Raw genomic sequence first — 12351 nt, 5'->3', positions numbered from 1 at the left:
AATGAATGAATGGGGTGAGAAACAACCAGATCAAACACAGTCGCTGTCCCGCACGGGGCTCACAGTCAAAGGAGAAATGTGTTAATCAATCAGTTGTATTTATTGAGTGCTTATTGTGTGAAGAGCACTGTACTAAGCGCTTGGAAGAGTACAATACAACAATAAACAGACATATTCCCTGCCCACAATGAGCTCACAGTCTAGAGGTGGGGGGAGACATACACTACGCATTCCCTCTGAGTGTCTGGAAGTGAGGATGATATCAACTGTTCACGGCTGTTACGTGGGGAATGGCTATGCAGTTAGCACATAATAAACCCTGCTTATTTCAGCATGGCCTAATTGAAAGAGCCCAGGCCTGAGAGTCAGAATCAGTCAGTCGGTCGTATTTATTGAGCGCTCACTCTGTGCAGAGTATTGTACAAAGTGCTTGGAAGAGTACAATATAACAGTGTAACAGACACATTCCCTGCCCACAATGAGCTTACAGTCTAGAGGACAAGTTTACAGTCCAGAGGATTCTAATCCTGGCTCTGCCACTTGCCTGCTGGGTGACCTTGGGCAAGTCACTTCACTTTTCTGGGCCTCAATTACTTCATCTGCAAAATGGGGACTCAATACCTGTTCTCCTTCCCCTTTAGGCTGTGAGCCCCAGGTGGGAGAAGGACTGTGTCTGACCTAGATTGTCTTGTATCTACCCCAGCTCTTAGTACGGTGCTTGGCACATTGTAAGCGCTTAATTAATACCATTATCACCATCATCACACCTCCAACTGAGCTAATAATAATGGTAATTTTGAAGTGCTTACTATGTACCGAGTGATGTAATTGAAACAATATAGGCAGACCAGACGGTTCAATATGGGGCTTACAGTCTAAGTGGGAGGGAGACCCGGAATCTTATCCCCATTTTACAGATGAGGAAACTGAGGCTCAGAGAAGTTCAGTGATTTGCCCAAGGTAACTCGGGAGGCAAGTGGCAGGGGAAGACAGGGCAGCACCATGTAGGAGAGTAAGTAATTGAACCCCTTCACCTTGAGGTTGGTAGGCTTGCTAGGGTCCCAGACAACCTTGGAGATCAACCACATGCAAATGGCACCCCTGTGACATCATATCACAGGAGACTGCTTTGAAATCATTAGTTCAATGTGCAGCGAACTGAATGTTCTCCATAGTGCTGCCATGGGGCCTCAATCTGCATAACAGTCGTGTTGGACAAAAAGATTTGTTGAGTACCTGTGAATCCAATAGCCTAAGCAGACATATCCTTGCCCTTAAGGAGCTTACAATCTAGCTGGGGAGCCAGACACTAAAAAAAGTGAAAAGTAGGGGGACGGAACAGAGTTTATAGAGAGGTACAGGGGCAGCAGGGGCAGAGCACCGAGGGGCAGGGCAGAAGAGGGCAGAACTTGGTCTCCACCCGGGTTTCCACCCTAGCACGCAGGAGGGCCGGGCGTTGATTGCGTCGGTGCGGCGGGGGTGGAAGATGTCTCTAGGAAGGCGCCTCTCTCGTGGCCCTCGCCTTCTCCCACGGGATCCCCTGAGGCTGCTGAGAGGAAAAGCAGAGTGAGGGAGCTGGACCTGGACCGCCTCGTCAGCCCCCGGCTCCCTCGCCCCTCCCCAACACCATCCTTTCCCACCTGGCCTTTTCCTCCTCTTCTTCCTCCTCATCCAGGTCACGGCGGCCACGATGGAGAGGGCCAGGACAACGACAGCACCGACGAAGAACGGGCTGGGGTCAAATGGCGGCTCTGAAATAGGTTTGCAGGAGTGAGAACCCAGGGATTCGGCTCCCCCGACGCTCTCCCTCTCCCCTGGCCTCTCCCCCGGCTCCAGGCCTCACCCCAGGTGACGATGAGGGGCCGCTCCAGCCCCCGGTGTTCCACGTGGCAGGTGTATCTGTGCTCCTCCCCGGGGGGGACCCCCACGGCCACCCAGCTCTGGTAGGTCCCGTCCCCTCCGGGCCGGCTCTCCACGTATTCTATCTCCTGGATCAGCTCCTGGCCGTCCCGCCGCCAGCTGAGCCAGATGTCCCGCGGGTAGAAGCCGTGGGCCCCACACCTCAGCATAGGCTCCCCGCTGTGGGCCAGGTGGCGTGTCACGTGGACCACAGGGGGCACTGAGTGCAGGGGGCGAGAGAGGGGGAAAGGTTGTGGGATTGAGTCGGGAACATCGGGCCCAGGAGACCGAGGGTCAGGGTTGAACTATCAACTAGACTGTAAGCTCCTTGAGGGCAGCACGGCCTAGTGGAAAGAGCTCGGGTCTGGGAATCGGAGGACCTGGGCTCTGATCCCGGCTGCACCACTTGACTGCTGTGTGACCTTGGGTGAGTCACTTCACTTCTCTGGGCCCTCGGTTACTTCAACTGTAGAATGGGGCTTAAGATTGTGAGGCCCAAATGGGACGGGGACTGTGTCCACCGTTATTATCTTGTATTCATTCATTCGATCGCATTTACCGAGCGGTTACTGCGTGCAGAGCACTGTACTAAGCACTTGGGATAGCACAACACCGCAACAGAGACAGTCCCTGCCCACAACGAGCTCACAGTTGTCTACCCCAGCACTTAGTACAATGCCTGACACAAAGTAAGCACTTCACAAATACCATTATAAAAAAAAAAAAGAGACAGGGGATCATGTCTGCCCCCTCCTCTGTACTGTATTCTCCCAAGCACTTAATACAGTGCTGTGCACACAGTGAGCGCTCAATAAATAGGGCTGATTGATTGATTGATGGGTGGATTGGAGGATGACAACTGCAGGCAGCCCCGGACCTTGCCCTATTCCCAGTGGTCAGAACCCCGGCTTGACAATCTGCTGCTTCAAACTCATGGACCCTCTACCGCCAGGGATCACGTTACGGGCAGGGAACGCCTCTACCAACTCTGTTGCACTGTCCTCTCCCAAGTGCTTAGTACAGCGCTTTGCACACAGTAAGCGCTCAATAAATACCATTTGATTGATTGATTGATCTACAGCAATGGGAACTATCCTGCCCGTAAAGCCTTTACCTTTTCGACTCAAGTGTCCTCGGCCCAACTCCAGGTATCGGAGGAGAGAGGTGAAACACAACCCCTGCAGGTAGGCCCTGTTATATTGGGCATAGCACTCCTCTTGATCACTCCACTTCTTGGTTTCCTGGGCTAAGGGGTTAGCGGTGATCCAGGTGAGCGTGTCCAGATTCAGGGTCAGGTGATCTTCCCCGTCGTAACCCAACTGCCAGAATGCACTGGTGCTGTTGTCCTCTTGGATCTCACAGCCGAACATCCTCTGAACGCTGTGACTCTCTGACTCCGACCAACCCAATGTGGATAAGTGCAGTTAGAGGTGGGTCTAACAGGTGGATGGGTCTCCATTTCAGCCACCCTTTCCCTTCCCCTCCCCGCAAGGACCGCTTGGGACCTGCCCCATTCACCCACACTGATGAAATTAAGGGGAAAAAATGGTATTTGTTACGCGCTTACTATGTGCCAAACACGGAACTAAGCGCCAGGGTAGATACAAGCTAGACAGGTTGGACACAGTCCATGTCCCACGTGGAGCTCACAGTCCTAATCCCCCAGGAAGTCAGGGGACTTGGGTTCCAACCCCGGCTCTGTCAATTGCTTGCTGTGTGACCTTGGGCAAGTCACTTACCTCCTTTGTGCCTCAGTTTCCTCAACTGTAAAATGAGGATGAAATATGTGCTCTCCCTTCTACTTAGACTGTGAGTCCCACGTGGGATAGGGACTGTGTCTGACCTAATTAACTTGTATCTACCCCAGCACTTAGAACAGTGTTTGACACAGAGTAAGTGCTTAATATATACCATAAAAAAGAACCCGGACATTCAACTGTCGATTCTGGTGACCTTACCTGTAAATATTTTTATCTCTGTCTTCCCCATTAGAGTGAAAGCTCTATAAAGAGGAATGTGTCCCTTCTTGGTTTGTGTTTTTCCCAAGTGCTTAGTACAGTGTATTGCATCCAGGGAATGCTCAAGAAGTGCTAGTCTTTCATTGTGACACCCTGAGGAGCCAGGGACTGTATCTAATTCCCACCTGAATATTCTTTCCCAGCATTTACTGGTGCTCAACACACAGTAAGTCCTTAACAAATACTGTCACTACTTCTATTGCTGTTACTCTGACTGCTACTAACGCTAGTACTATGACTATTACTATAATTACTACGATTACTACTACTGCTATTACTATGACTACTACTATTACTTTCCCTCTCAGGGTCGCACCTGGAGAGTTTCAAATACACTACCAGTCTCGGCTACAGGAGGGAGAGCCTAGGAGAGGCCTACCCATTCCATTCCTAGCTCGGGCAGTGGCTAGCGAGTGGAAGGCAATCTGCTACAAGTCAAAACTCACCCATGCTGGGCAGCAGTGTCAAGGGAGAGAGTCGAGGGTGAAGACTCGGATTTACTGGACAGAAGGCGGCAATGGTAAACCCCTTCCGTATTTTTACCAAGAAAACTCTATGGATCCACTACCAGAACAATTGCAGATGGAGATGGAGATGGAGTCAATCCCAGACTGAGCCCCTTCTTTCCTCTCCCCCTCATCCCCCTCTCCATCCCCCCGTCTTACCTCCTTCCCTTCCCCACAGCACCTGTATATATGTATATATGGTTGTACATATTTATTACTCTATTTATTTATTTATTTATTTTACCTGTACATTTCTATCCTACTTATTTTATTTTGTTGGTATGTTTGGTTCTGTTCTCTGTCTCCCCCTTTTAGACTGTGAGCCCACTGTTGGGTAGGGACTGTCTCTATGTGATGCCAATTTGTACTTCCCAAGCGCTTAGTACAGTGCTCTGCACATAGTAAGCGCTCAATAAATACGATTGATTGATTGATTGATTGAGAACGGGGTGTTCTGGGAGAGATGTGTCCGTGTTGTCGCTATGGGTCGGAAACGACTCGACGGCATAAGACAAGACTACTATTACTATGGCTACTACTTGACTACTACTGCTACTACTCACCAGGTTTTTCCAGGACTAAATCCTACTTCTTGGACTGTTTGCTCTCCCCCTGTCTGAGTCCCACTGTCCTTCAACCACGTCACCATGTAGGGGCAGCAGCCGGGGGTCCTCACCCACCTTGGGCTGGGATCTGGGCACTCACCCCCACTGTGATTGAGGCTTTTCATGATGGACTGGATCTCTGCTCTCTGCACGTTTTCCCAGGCCCTCTGGTTTTGGTTTTCCCGCTCCCAATACTCAGCCTCCAACGCTGACATCCATGGAGCCCGGGCCTCTGCCAGATGGGTCTTACTGTCATACCAAATGAAGAGCTCATCATTCATGTACCCCACGGACACAAAGTTGGGCACTTCCTGGCCGGAACTGGACAACGTCAAGTAGAAATAGTGCAGAGAGTGAGAGCCTGAAAGAGACGTAGGCATCCGGGGGTTAGAGCCCGGAAACGACCCTCCCAGGAGGTGCAGTGGTAAGGAATAGAAGCCTGTTCCTTCCCGCCTCTGCCGAGGTGAAGCCAGGCACCTGCCATCTCAAGGTCAAAATGTTCTCCAGGACTCTGTGAGCTAGCAAGGCGGGACCAGAAACACGGGTGAGGAACACGTAAGTGGACTCCTGAATGGGAAGCTCGATTTGCCATGTCCAAAATAATTACAAAAGTATATTCCTTCCAAAAGAGAAGCTCAATTTGCCGCATCCAAGATAATTAAATAATTATATTCCTCCCAAAAAGGAAGTTCAATGTGCCACGTGGAATAAATTTCATGCAGCTAGCCTTTGACTCCGGTTCTCAAACCCATCCCTGGACAAGAGGTGACACCATCCCACCCCACCAAATCTTATTTGTGAACATCTTTGAAAGCCTCATATGTTGGACACTGGCCACAGCTTAATAAGTATGTCGTGGCAGCTCTCAAAACAATGCCTTTTAAAGAAACAGCATGTCTTAATTGATAGAGCACGGGCATGGGAGTCAGAAGGACTTAGGGGTTCTAATCCCGGCCCCGTCACTTGTCTGCTGTGTGACCTTGGGCAAGTCACTGCACTGACCTCATCTGGAAAACGGGGGTGAAGACTGTGAACCCCATATGGAACAGGGACTGTGTCGAACCTGATTAGCTTGTATCTACTCCAGTGCCTGGCATGTAGTAAGCACTTAAATATCATTTTTTAAAAAAGCTTTAGTCTTTACAGGGAACATGGGACACCAAAGTCTGATGTTAACTTTGGAACTATATATCTGGTGGGTGCCGAGTCTGAACAGCTTCAGGCTACGCAGACCAGACCCAAAAGGCCAACTATAAGGGCCGTATAATGTTACCTCGCCATTTCTGAAGAAAGTGATATAGTTCCACCCTCATCACCCAAGGAGAGAATCCTTGCTCCCCCGGGATTAGGGTGGAAGGAGTTAGGGAGTTTAGGGGTGGAATGGTGACCAATGCTTGGAAGCAAGAGAGGAAATGGTGGGGGAAGGGACGGAGAGGAGAAAAGCCCCACTTACCTTCTGGCCGGTAACTAGGTGTCCGTGTTGAGGCTGCCAATTCTTCCATTGCAGCCTGTATCTGCAAGGTCGGCTGGTCTCCCCAAACGGGGAGACCCCATGGGGTTACTGCCAACGAGAGGGTCTCCGTGAGAGGAAGTTAGAGACCTTGAGAACTGTCTCTTGCTTGTTCTTCCTGCCCTCCCACCCGTCTCCACCCCCATCCAACCAGTCCATCAATCATTGGTATTGAGTGTGGGAGATACAGCAATCTCCTGAGATCTGTACTGCTGCACTGTCAGCTCGGTGAATGGCTGTTAGAAGCCAACAAATGAATCAATTTTTGGAGGTGCTTACTATAGGCAGAACATTACAAATAAATCAATTTTTGGAGGTGCTTACTAGAGGCAGAACACTATACTAAGCACTCGGGAGAGGGCAATACAACAGAGCCGGTAGATGCACTCATTCATTCATTCGTTGGTTCAATCGTATTTATTGAGCGCTTACTGTGTGCAGAGCACAGCGTTCCCGGCCCACAATGTACATTCTGGGAGGTTGGGGGGCTGACATTAATATAAATAAATTTATGACGTGGTTTATCATTAACCCCTTTTAGACTGTGAGCCCACTGTTGGGGACTGTCTCTATATTTTGCCAATTTGTACTTCCCAAGCACTTAGTACAGTGCTCTGCACACAGTAAGCGCTCAATAAATACGATTGATGATACGATTGATGATGATTAAAATTTGATTTGTATTAATACAAAATAATAAATAAGTAAATTAAGGGCCCTTCCTGATTCTCCGGTACTCACCAGCCTGGCTTTCGTGGAAAGCCAATGACTCCAGGATCAATAGCAGGAGGTATTTGGAGGGGTTACCCCACAGCCCCCTCATCTGCAATCACAATACCCCTGGAGACGGAGAGGGTCTCCCCAGTCGGTCTCTCAGCTCCGTTCTGGAATTGGGTTTTGAGCGGAAACACTTTTCAGGACTGGTCCTTGTGGCTCCGCGAACTTCCAGTGAGATACTCTAGTCCACGGGTTCCCAGGCAGAGCTCATTCCAACTGAACAGAAAGTGAAACTTAAGGGGGACAGAGAAGGGAAGTCAATCAATGGATCAATAGCATTTATTGAGCACTTACTGAATGCAGCGCACGGTACTAAGCGCTTGGGAGAGGTCAGTACGACAGAGTTTGTAAATATGTTCCCTGACCACAAGGAGTGGACAGGCTAGAGGGGGAGATGGATATTAAAGTAAAATACAGGTAGGGGGGTAAGTGCTGTGGGTCTGAGGGTGAGGTGAATAGCAAGTGCTTCATGGGTACACATAGGGTACAGTGCGTAGGCAACAGATGGGAGAGGGAGATGGGGAAATGAGGAGATGGAGATGGAAGAGGAAAGTCAGGGAAAAGGGCCAGACTGGTTGGGGGGTGGGGGGGGGGGCAGTCTTAGTTGTCCAAGAACCAGATTCCAGTTAACTTCTCTGGGCCTCAGTTTCCTCATCTGTCAAATGGAGATTCAACACCTCCCTCACAGACTGAGAGCCCTGTGTGGGATAGGGGCTTTGTCCAACCTGAGTATCTTGTATCTACCCCCAGCACTTAAAACAGTGCTTGACACATAGGAAGTGCTTAAACACTATCATCATCATCATCCTCATCATCATTATCGTGGCTTCTCTTACCCAGGCCTCCACAACCACCGCTCCCCACGGGGAAGTGGTTTGAATAGTTCGGCCCAGAATCAGTGGGAATCACTGTCTCTGAAATGATAAGGGGAAGCTGGAAGAAGCAGAAATCTCATCCAAAGCCACCTGGTGATTACTATCCATCAAGCAAGCTCCTGGACTCCGTTTTTCAGTCTTCCTTATTATTATGGTATTTATTAAAGCCCCCTCTCAGGATCGCACCTGGAGGGCTTCCAGGGCTCTACCAGTCTCAACTACGAGAGGAAGAATCAAGCAGAGGCATACCCATTCCATTCCTAGCTTGGGCAGTGGAAGGCAATCTGCTACAAGTCAAAACTCACTTGAGCTGGGCAGCAGCTGCAAGGGAGAGAATCGAGGGTGGAGACTTAAGTTTATTGCGCGGAAGAAAGCAACGGTAAACCACTTCCACATTTTTACCGAGAAAACTCTATGAATACACTACCAGAACAACTGCAGGTGGAGGTGGGGCATTGTGGGAGAGACGTGTCCATGGAGTCGCTATGGGTCAGAAACGACTCTACAACACAAACCGAGATAGATTTATTAGGCACTTACTATGTTTCGAGCATTAAGGTCGTTGTGGGCAGGGAATGTGTCTGTTTGTTGTTATATTGTACTCCCCCAAGCGCTTAGTTCAGTGCTTTGCACACAGTAAGCACTCAATAAATACAACTGAATGAATGAATGAATTGGTCTAAGCACCGGGATAGATACAAGTTCATCAGGTTAGACACAAAGTCCTTGTCCCAAAAGGAGCGCACAGCCTAAATAGGAGGGAGAACAGGTATTTAATCCCCGTTTTACAGTTGAGGGAAACTGAGACACAGAAAAATAAAGTGACTTGCTCAAGGTCACACAACAGATAAGTAGCAGAGCTGGTCCTCTAACTCCCAGGTCCGTACTCTTTCCACTAGGCTACACTGCCTCTCATTCTCAGCAGCAACCAAAGACCCCGGCTGATGAACCAGATATCACTGGGGATGGTGAGAAAGGCTAATTGTGCTATTATTACTAAATTTTATTTCCCCTGCCCCCCTTTTAGTGTTCTCTGCCCTACTCTCTTCCAGTCCTTTCCTTCCCCCCACCCCCAATCATTATTATTTGTTTGTGCGAAGAGGAAGTGGGAGCATTTGAAGAGTCACCAGAAGGTCAGGGCACTTATGTAGAGAGCACTTATGCAATCACAAACACACACACACCCCGCCCCACCCAGGACACTTGCGTGGAGATTTTTAAACTCAGCTGCTTCCCCTCACTGCAATCTATTTTAATGTCTATCTCCCCGGCTAGCCCCTAAACTCCATGACAGCAGGGAGCTGTTCTTGACACAGATTAAGCGTTTGACAAGTACCCTAATTATTAGTCCTAACTTGCCCTGCAGTCTCCCAAGTACGTAGTTACTGCTCTGCACACAGTAAGCGCTCTATAAATACCATCGCTTGATGGACTGAGAACAGAGGGACAGCTTGTAAATAAGGAGCAAGTAAAGGTGTTGCAAGGAAGCGCAGGAGAAGCAGGGGCCTGAGACAATGCTCTTACCTGGGAACGGGCTGGGCTCGAGGCGACCAAGTTTGTGAGGACCCGAGGAAGAAGGAAATTAGAGCTAAGAGTCAGCATCCGGGGAGGGGTTTGCTTGGGAGGCAAGCCCAACCCCTCCCTGCCTAGCTCCATCAAGCAATCAATGGTGATCGGTCAATCGTATTTATTGAGCGCTTACTGTGTGCAGAGCACTGTACTAAGCACTTGGGAGAGTACCATATAGTAATAAACAGTTACATTCCCTGCCCACAGTGGGCTCATAGTCTAGAGTGGGGCAGACAGGCATCAATCACCATACCTCGTTCTCGCCTGTCCCGCTGTCGACCCCCGGCCCACGTTGTCCCCCGGGCCTGGAATGCCCTCCCTCTGCCCATCCGCCAAGCTAGCTCTCTTCCTCCCTTCAAGGCCCTGCTGAGAGCTCACCTCCTCCAGGAGGCCTTCCCAGACTGAGCCCCTTCCTTCCTCTCCCCCTCGTCCCCCTCTCCATCCCCCCCATCTTACCTCCTTCCCTTCCCCACAGCACCTGGATATATGTATATATGTTTGTACATATTTATTACTCTATTTATTTATTTATTTTACTTGTACATATCTATTCTATTTCTTTTATTTTGTTAGTATGGTTGGTTTTGTCCTCTGTCTCCCCCTTTTAGACTGTGAGCCCAATGTTGGGTAGGGACTGTCTCTATATGTTGCCAATTTGTACTTCCCAAGCACTTAGTACAGTGCTCTGCACATAGTAAGCGCTCAATAAATATGATTGATTGATTGATCAATCAATCAGTCAATAAAATCAAAAATAAATAAATAAAATGACAGATATGGACATGAGTGCTGTGCGGCTGGGAGGGGGTGAGAGCCAAGGGAGCAAGTCAGGGCCATGCAGAAGGGAGTGGGAGATAAGGAAAGACCTCTTCAATAAGGCTTTAAAGGGAAACGGGGAGGGGACGAGAGTAATTTTCTGATTTGAGGAGGGAGGGCATTCCAGGCCAGAGGCAGGATGTGGTCCAGGGGTGGGCGGTGAGACAGGGGAGATGGAGGCCCAGCGAGGAGGTTAGCACTAGAGGAGCAAAGTGTTCTGTGGGGCCAAATGCACTGTCAAGCACTGTTCTAAGTGCTGGGATAAATCCAAAAATAAACAGGTTGAATACAGTCCCTGTCCCTCTAGGGGCTCAGCTCACAGTCCAAATATGAAGAACAAAGTACTGCATCCCCATTTGACAGGTCAATCAATCAATCAATCGTATTTATTGAGCGCTTACTGTGTGCAGAGCACTGTACTAAGCGCTTGGGAAGTACAAGTTGGCAACATATAGAGACGGTCCCTACCCAACAGTGGGCTCACAGTCTAGAAGGGGGAGACAGAGAACAAAACAAAACATATTAACAAAATAAAATAAATAGAATAGATATGTACAAGTAAAATAAATAATAATAATAATAATGACATTTGTTAAGCACTTACTATGTGCAAAGCACTGTTCTAAGTGCTCGGGGGGGATACAAGGTGATCAGGTTGCCCCGCGTGGGGCTCACGGTCATCATCCCCATTTTACAGATGAGGTAACTGAGGCTTCAAGAAGTTAAGTGACTTGCCCAAGGTCACACAGCAGACATGTGGGGGAGCCAGAATTCGAACCCATGACCTCTGACTCCAAAGTCCGTGCTCTTTCCACTGCACCACGCTGCTTCTCTGGAGTCAGAGGTCATGGGTTCAAATCCTGACTCCGCCAGTTGTCAGCTGTGTGACTTTGGGCAAGTCACTTAACTTCTCTGGGCCTCAGTTACCTCATCTGTAAAATGGGGATGAAGACTGTGAGCCACTCACGGGACAACTTGATCACCTTGTAATCCCCAGTGCTTAGAACAGTGCTTTGCACATAGTACATGCTTAATAAATGCCATCATTATTATTATTATTATGGCTCCCAGGCTCATGCTCTTTCCACTGGCCCACGTTGCGTCCCGTGACAATCATGTCTTGTCTGCCCAAGCCCAACTCACAAGGCTCCATGACCCTGCATGAAGGGACTGGGCATTTAGTAGCAGCGAGAAGCAGCGTGGCTCAATGGAAAGAGCACGGGCTTTGGAGTCAGAGGTCATGGGTTCAAATCCCAGCTCTGCCAGTTGTCAGCTGTGTGACTTTGGGCAAGTCACTTAACTTCTCTGTGCCTGCCTCAGTTACCTCATCTATAAAATGGGGATTGAGACTGTGAGCCCCCCCGTGGGACAACCTGATCACCTCGTAAACTCCCCAGCGCTTAGAACAGTGCTTTGCACATAGTAAGCACTTAATAAATGCCATCATCATTATTATTATTATCTTCTATGACACGGAGACCCGCACCTGGACGGCGGCCAACCTCATGACCCAGATCACCAAGTGCCTCTGGAAGGCCAACAGAGCCCATGAGGCGCAGAGGAAATTTGACCTGGAACATGAGCGTGTCCACTTCCTCCAGGAGTTCCCGCTGTATGCGACCAAACACTTGGGCCAGAGAGGTAAAACCCCTTAAATCGGGGTCACCCCTCCCGCCCCCCTGCCACAGTTGGACTCCCCCCAAGGCAGTGTTCTGCACAGCAGCGTTGGCTCCCCCCACAAAGCCCTGCAGCCGGTGCCATCATACAGGAAGGTGC

The 12351-nt window shown here is 49.4% G+C and overlaps 1 protein-coding gene and 1 non-coding gene across 3 annotated transcripts; one reads left to right on the top strand and one right to left on the bottom strand.

The window, feature by feature from the left end:
* Positions 1 to 752: 752 nt before the first annotated feature.
* On the bottom strand, positions 753 to 7541 carry LOC119947998 (hereditary hemochromatosis protein homolog). Of its 2 annotated transcripts, none has more exons than XM_038769771.1 (7): positions 7280 to 7541; positions 6482 to 6589; positions 5129 to 5389; positions 3014 to 3289; positions 1844 to 2119; positions 1641 to 1751; positions 753 to 1549 (listed from the first exon to the last, which is right to left on the bottom strand). In XM_038769771.1, exons 1-7 carry the CDS (start codon positions 7359 to 7361, stop codon positions 1434 to 1436), a joined length of 1230 nt encoding a protein of 409 aa, XP_038625699.1. In that variant the 5' UTR covers positions 7362 to 7541; the 3' UTR covers positions 753 to 1433. The 2 variants fall into 2 exon arrangements, with proteins under 2 accessions (XP_038625699.1, XP_038625700.1); XM_038769772.1 differs by having other exon boundaries at positions 753 to 1546.
* LOC119948325 lies at positions 4216 to 4353 on the top strand. Its single transcript, XR_005456729.1, has one exon. It is a non-coding gene; the product is annotated as a small nucleolar RNA SNORA7 (small nucleolar RNA).
* Positions 7542 to 12351: the final 4810 nt, after the last annotated feature.

The sequence above is a fragment of the Tachyglossus aculeatus genome, chromosome X4 (assembly GCF_015852505.1).
Source record: "Tachyglossus aculeatus isolate mTacAcu1 chromosome X4, mTacAcu1.pri, whole genome shotgun sequence".
Lineage (NCBI taxonomy): Eukaryota > Metazoa > Chordata > Mammalia > Monotremata > Tachyglossidae > Tachyglossus > Tachyglossus aculeatus.
The sequence above is the reverse complement of the archived record's forward strand: the minus strand, read 5'-3'. Positions and strand labels throughout refer to the sequence as shown.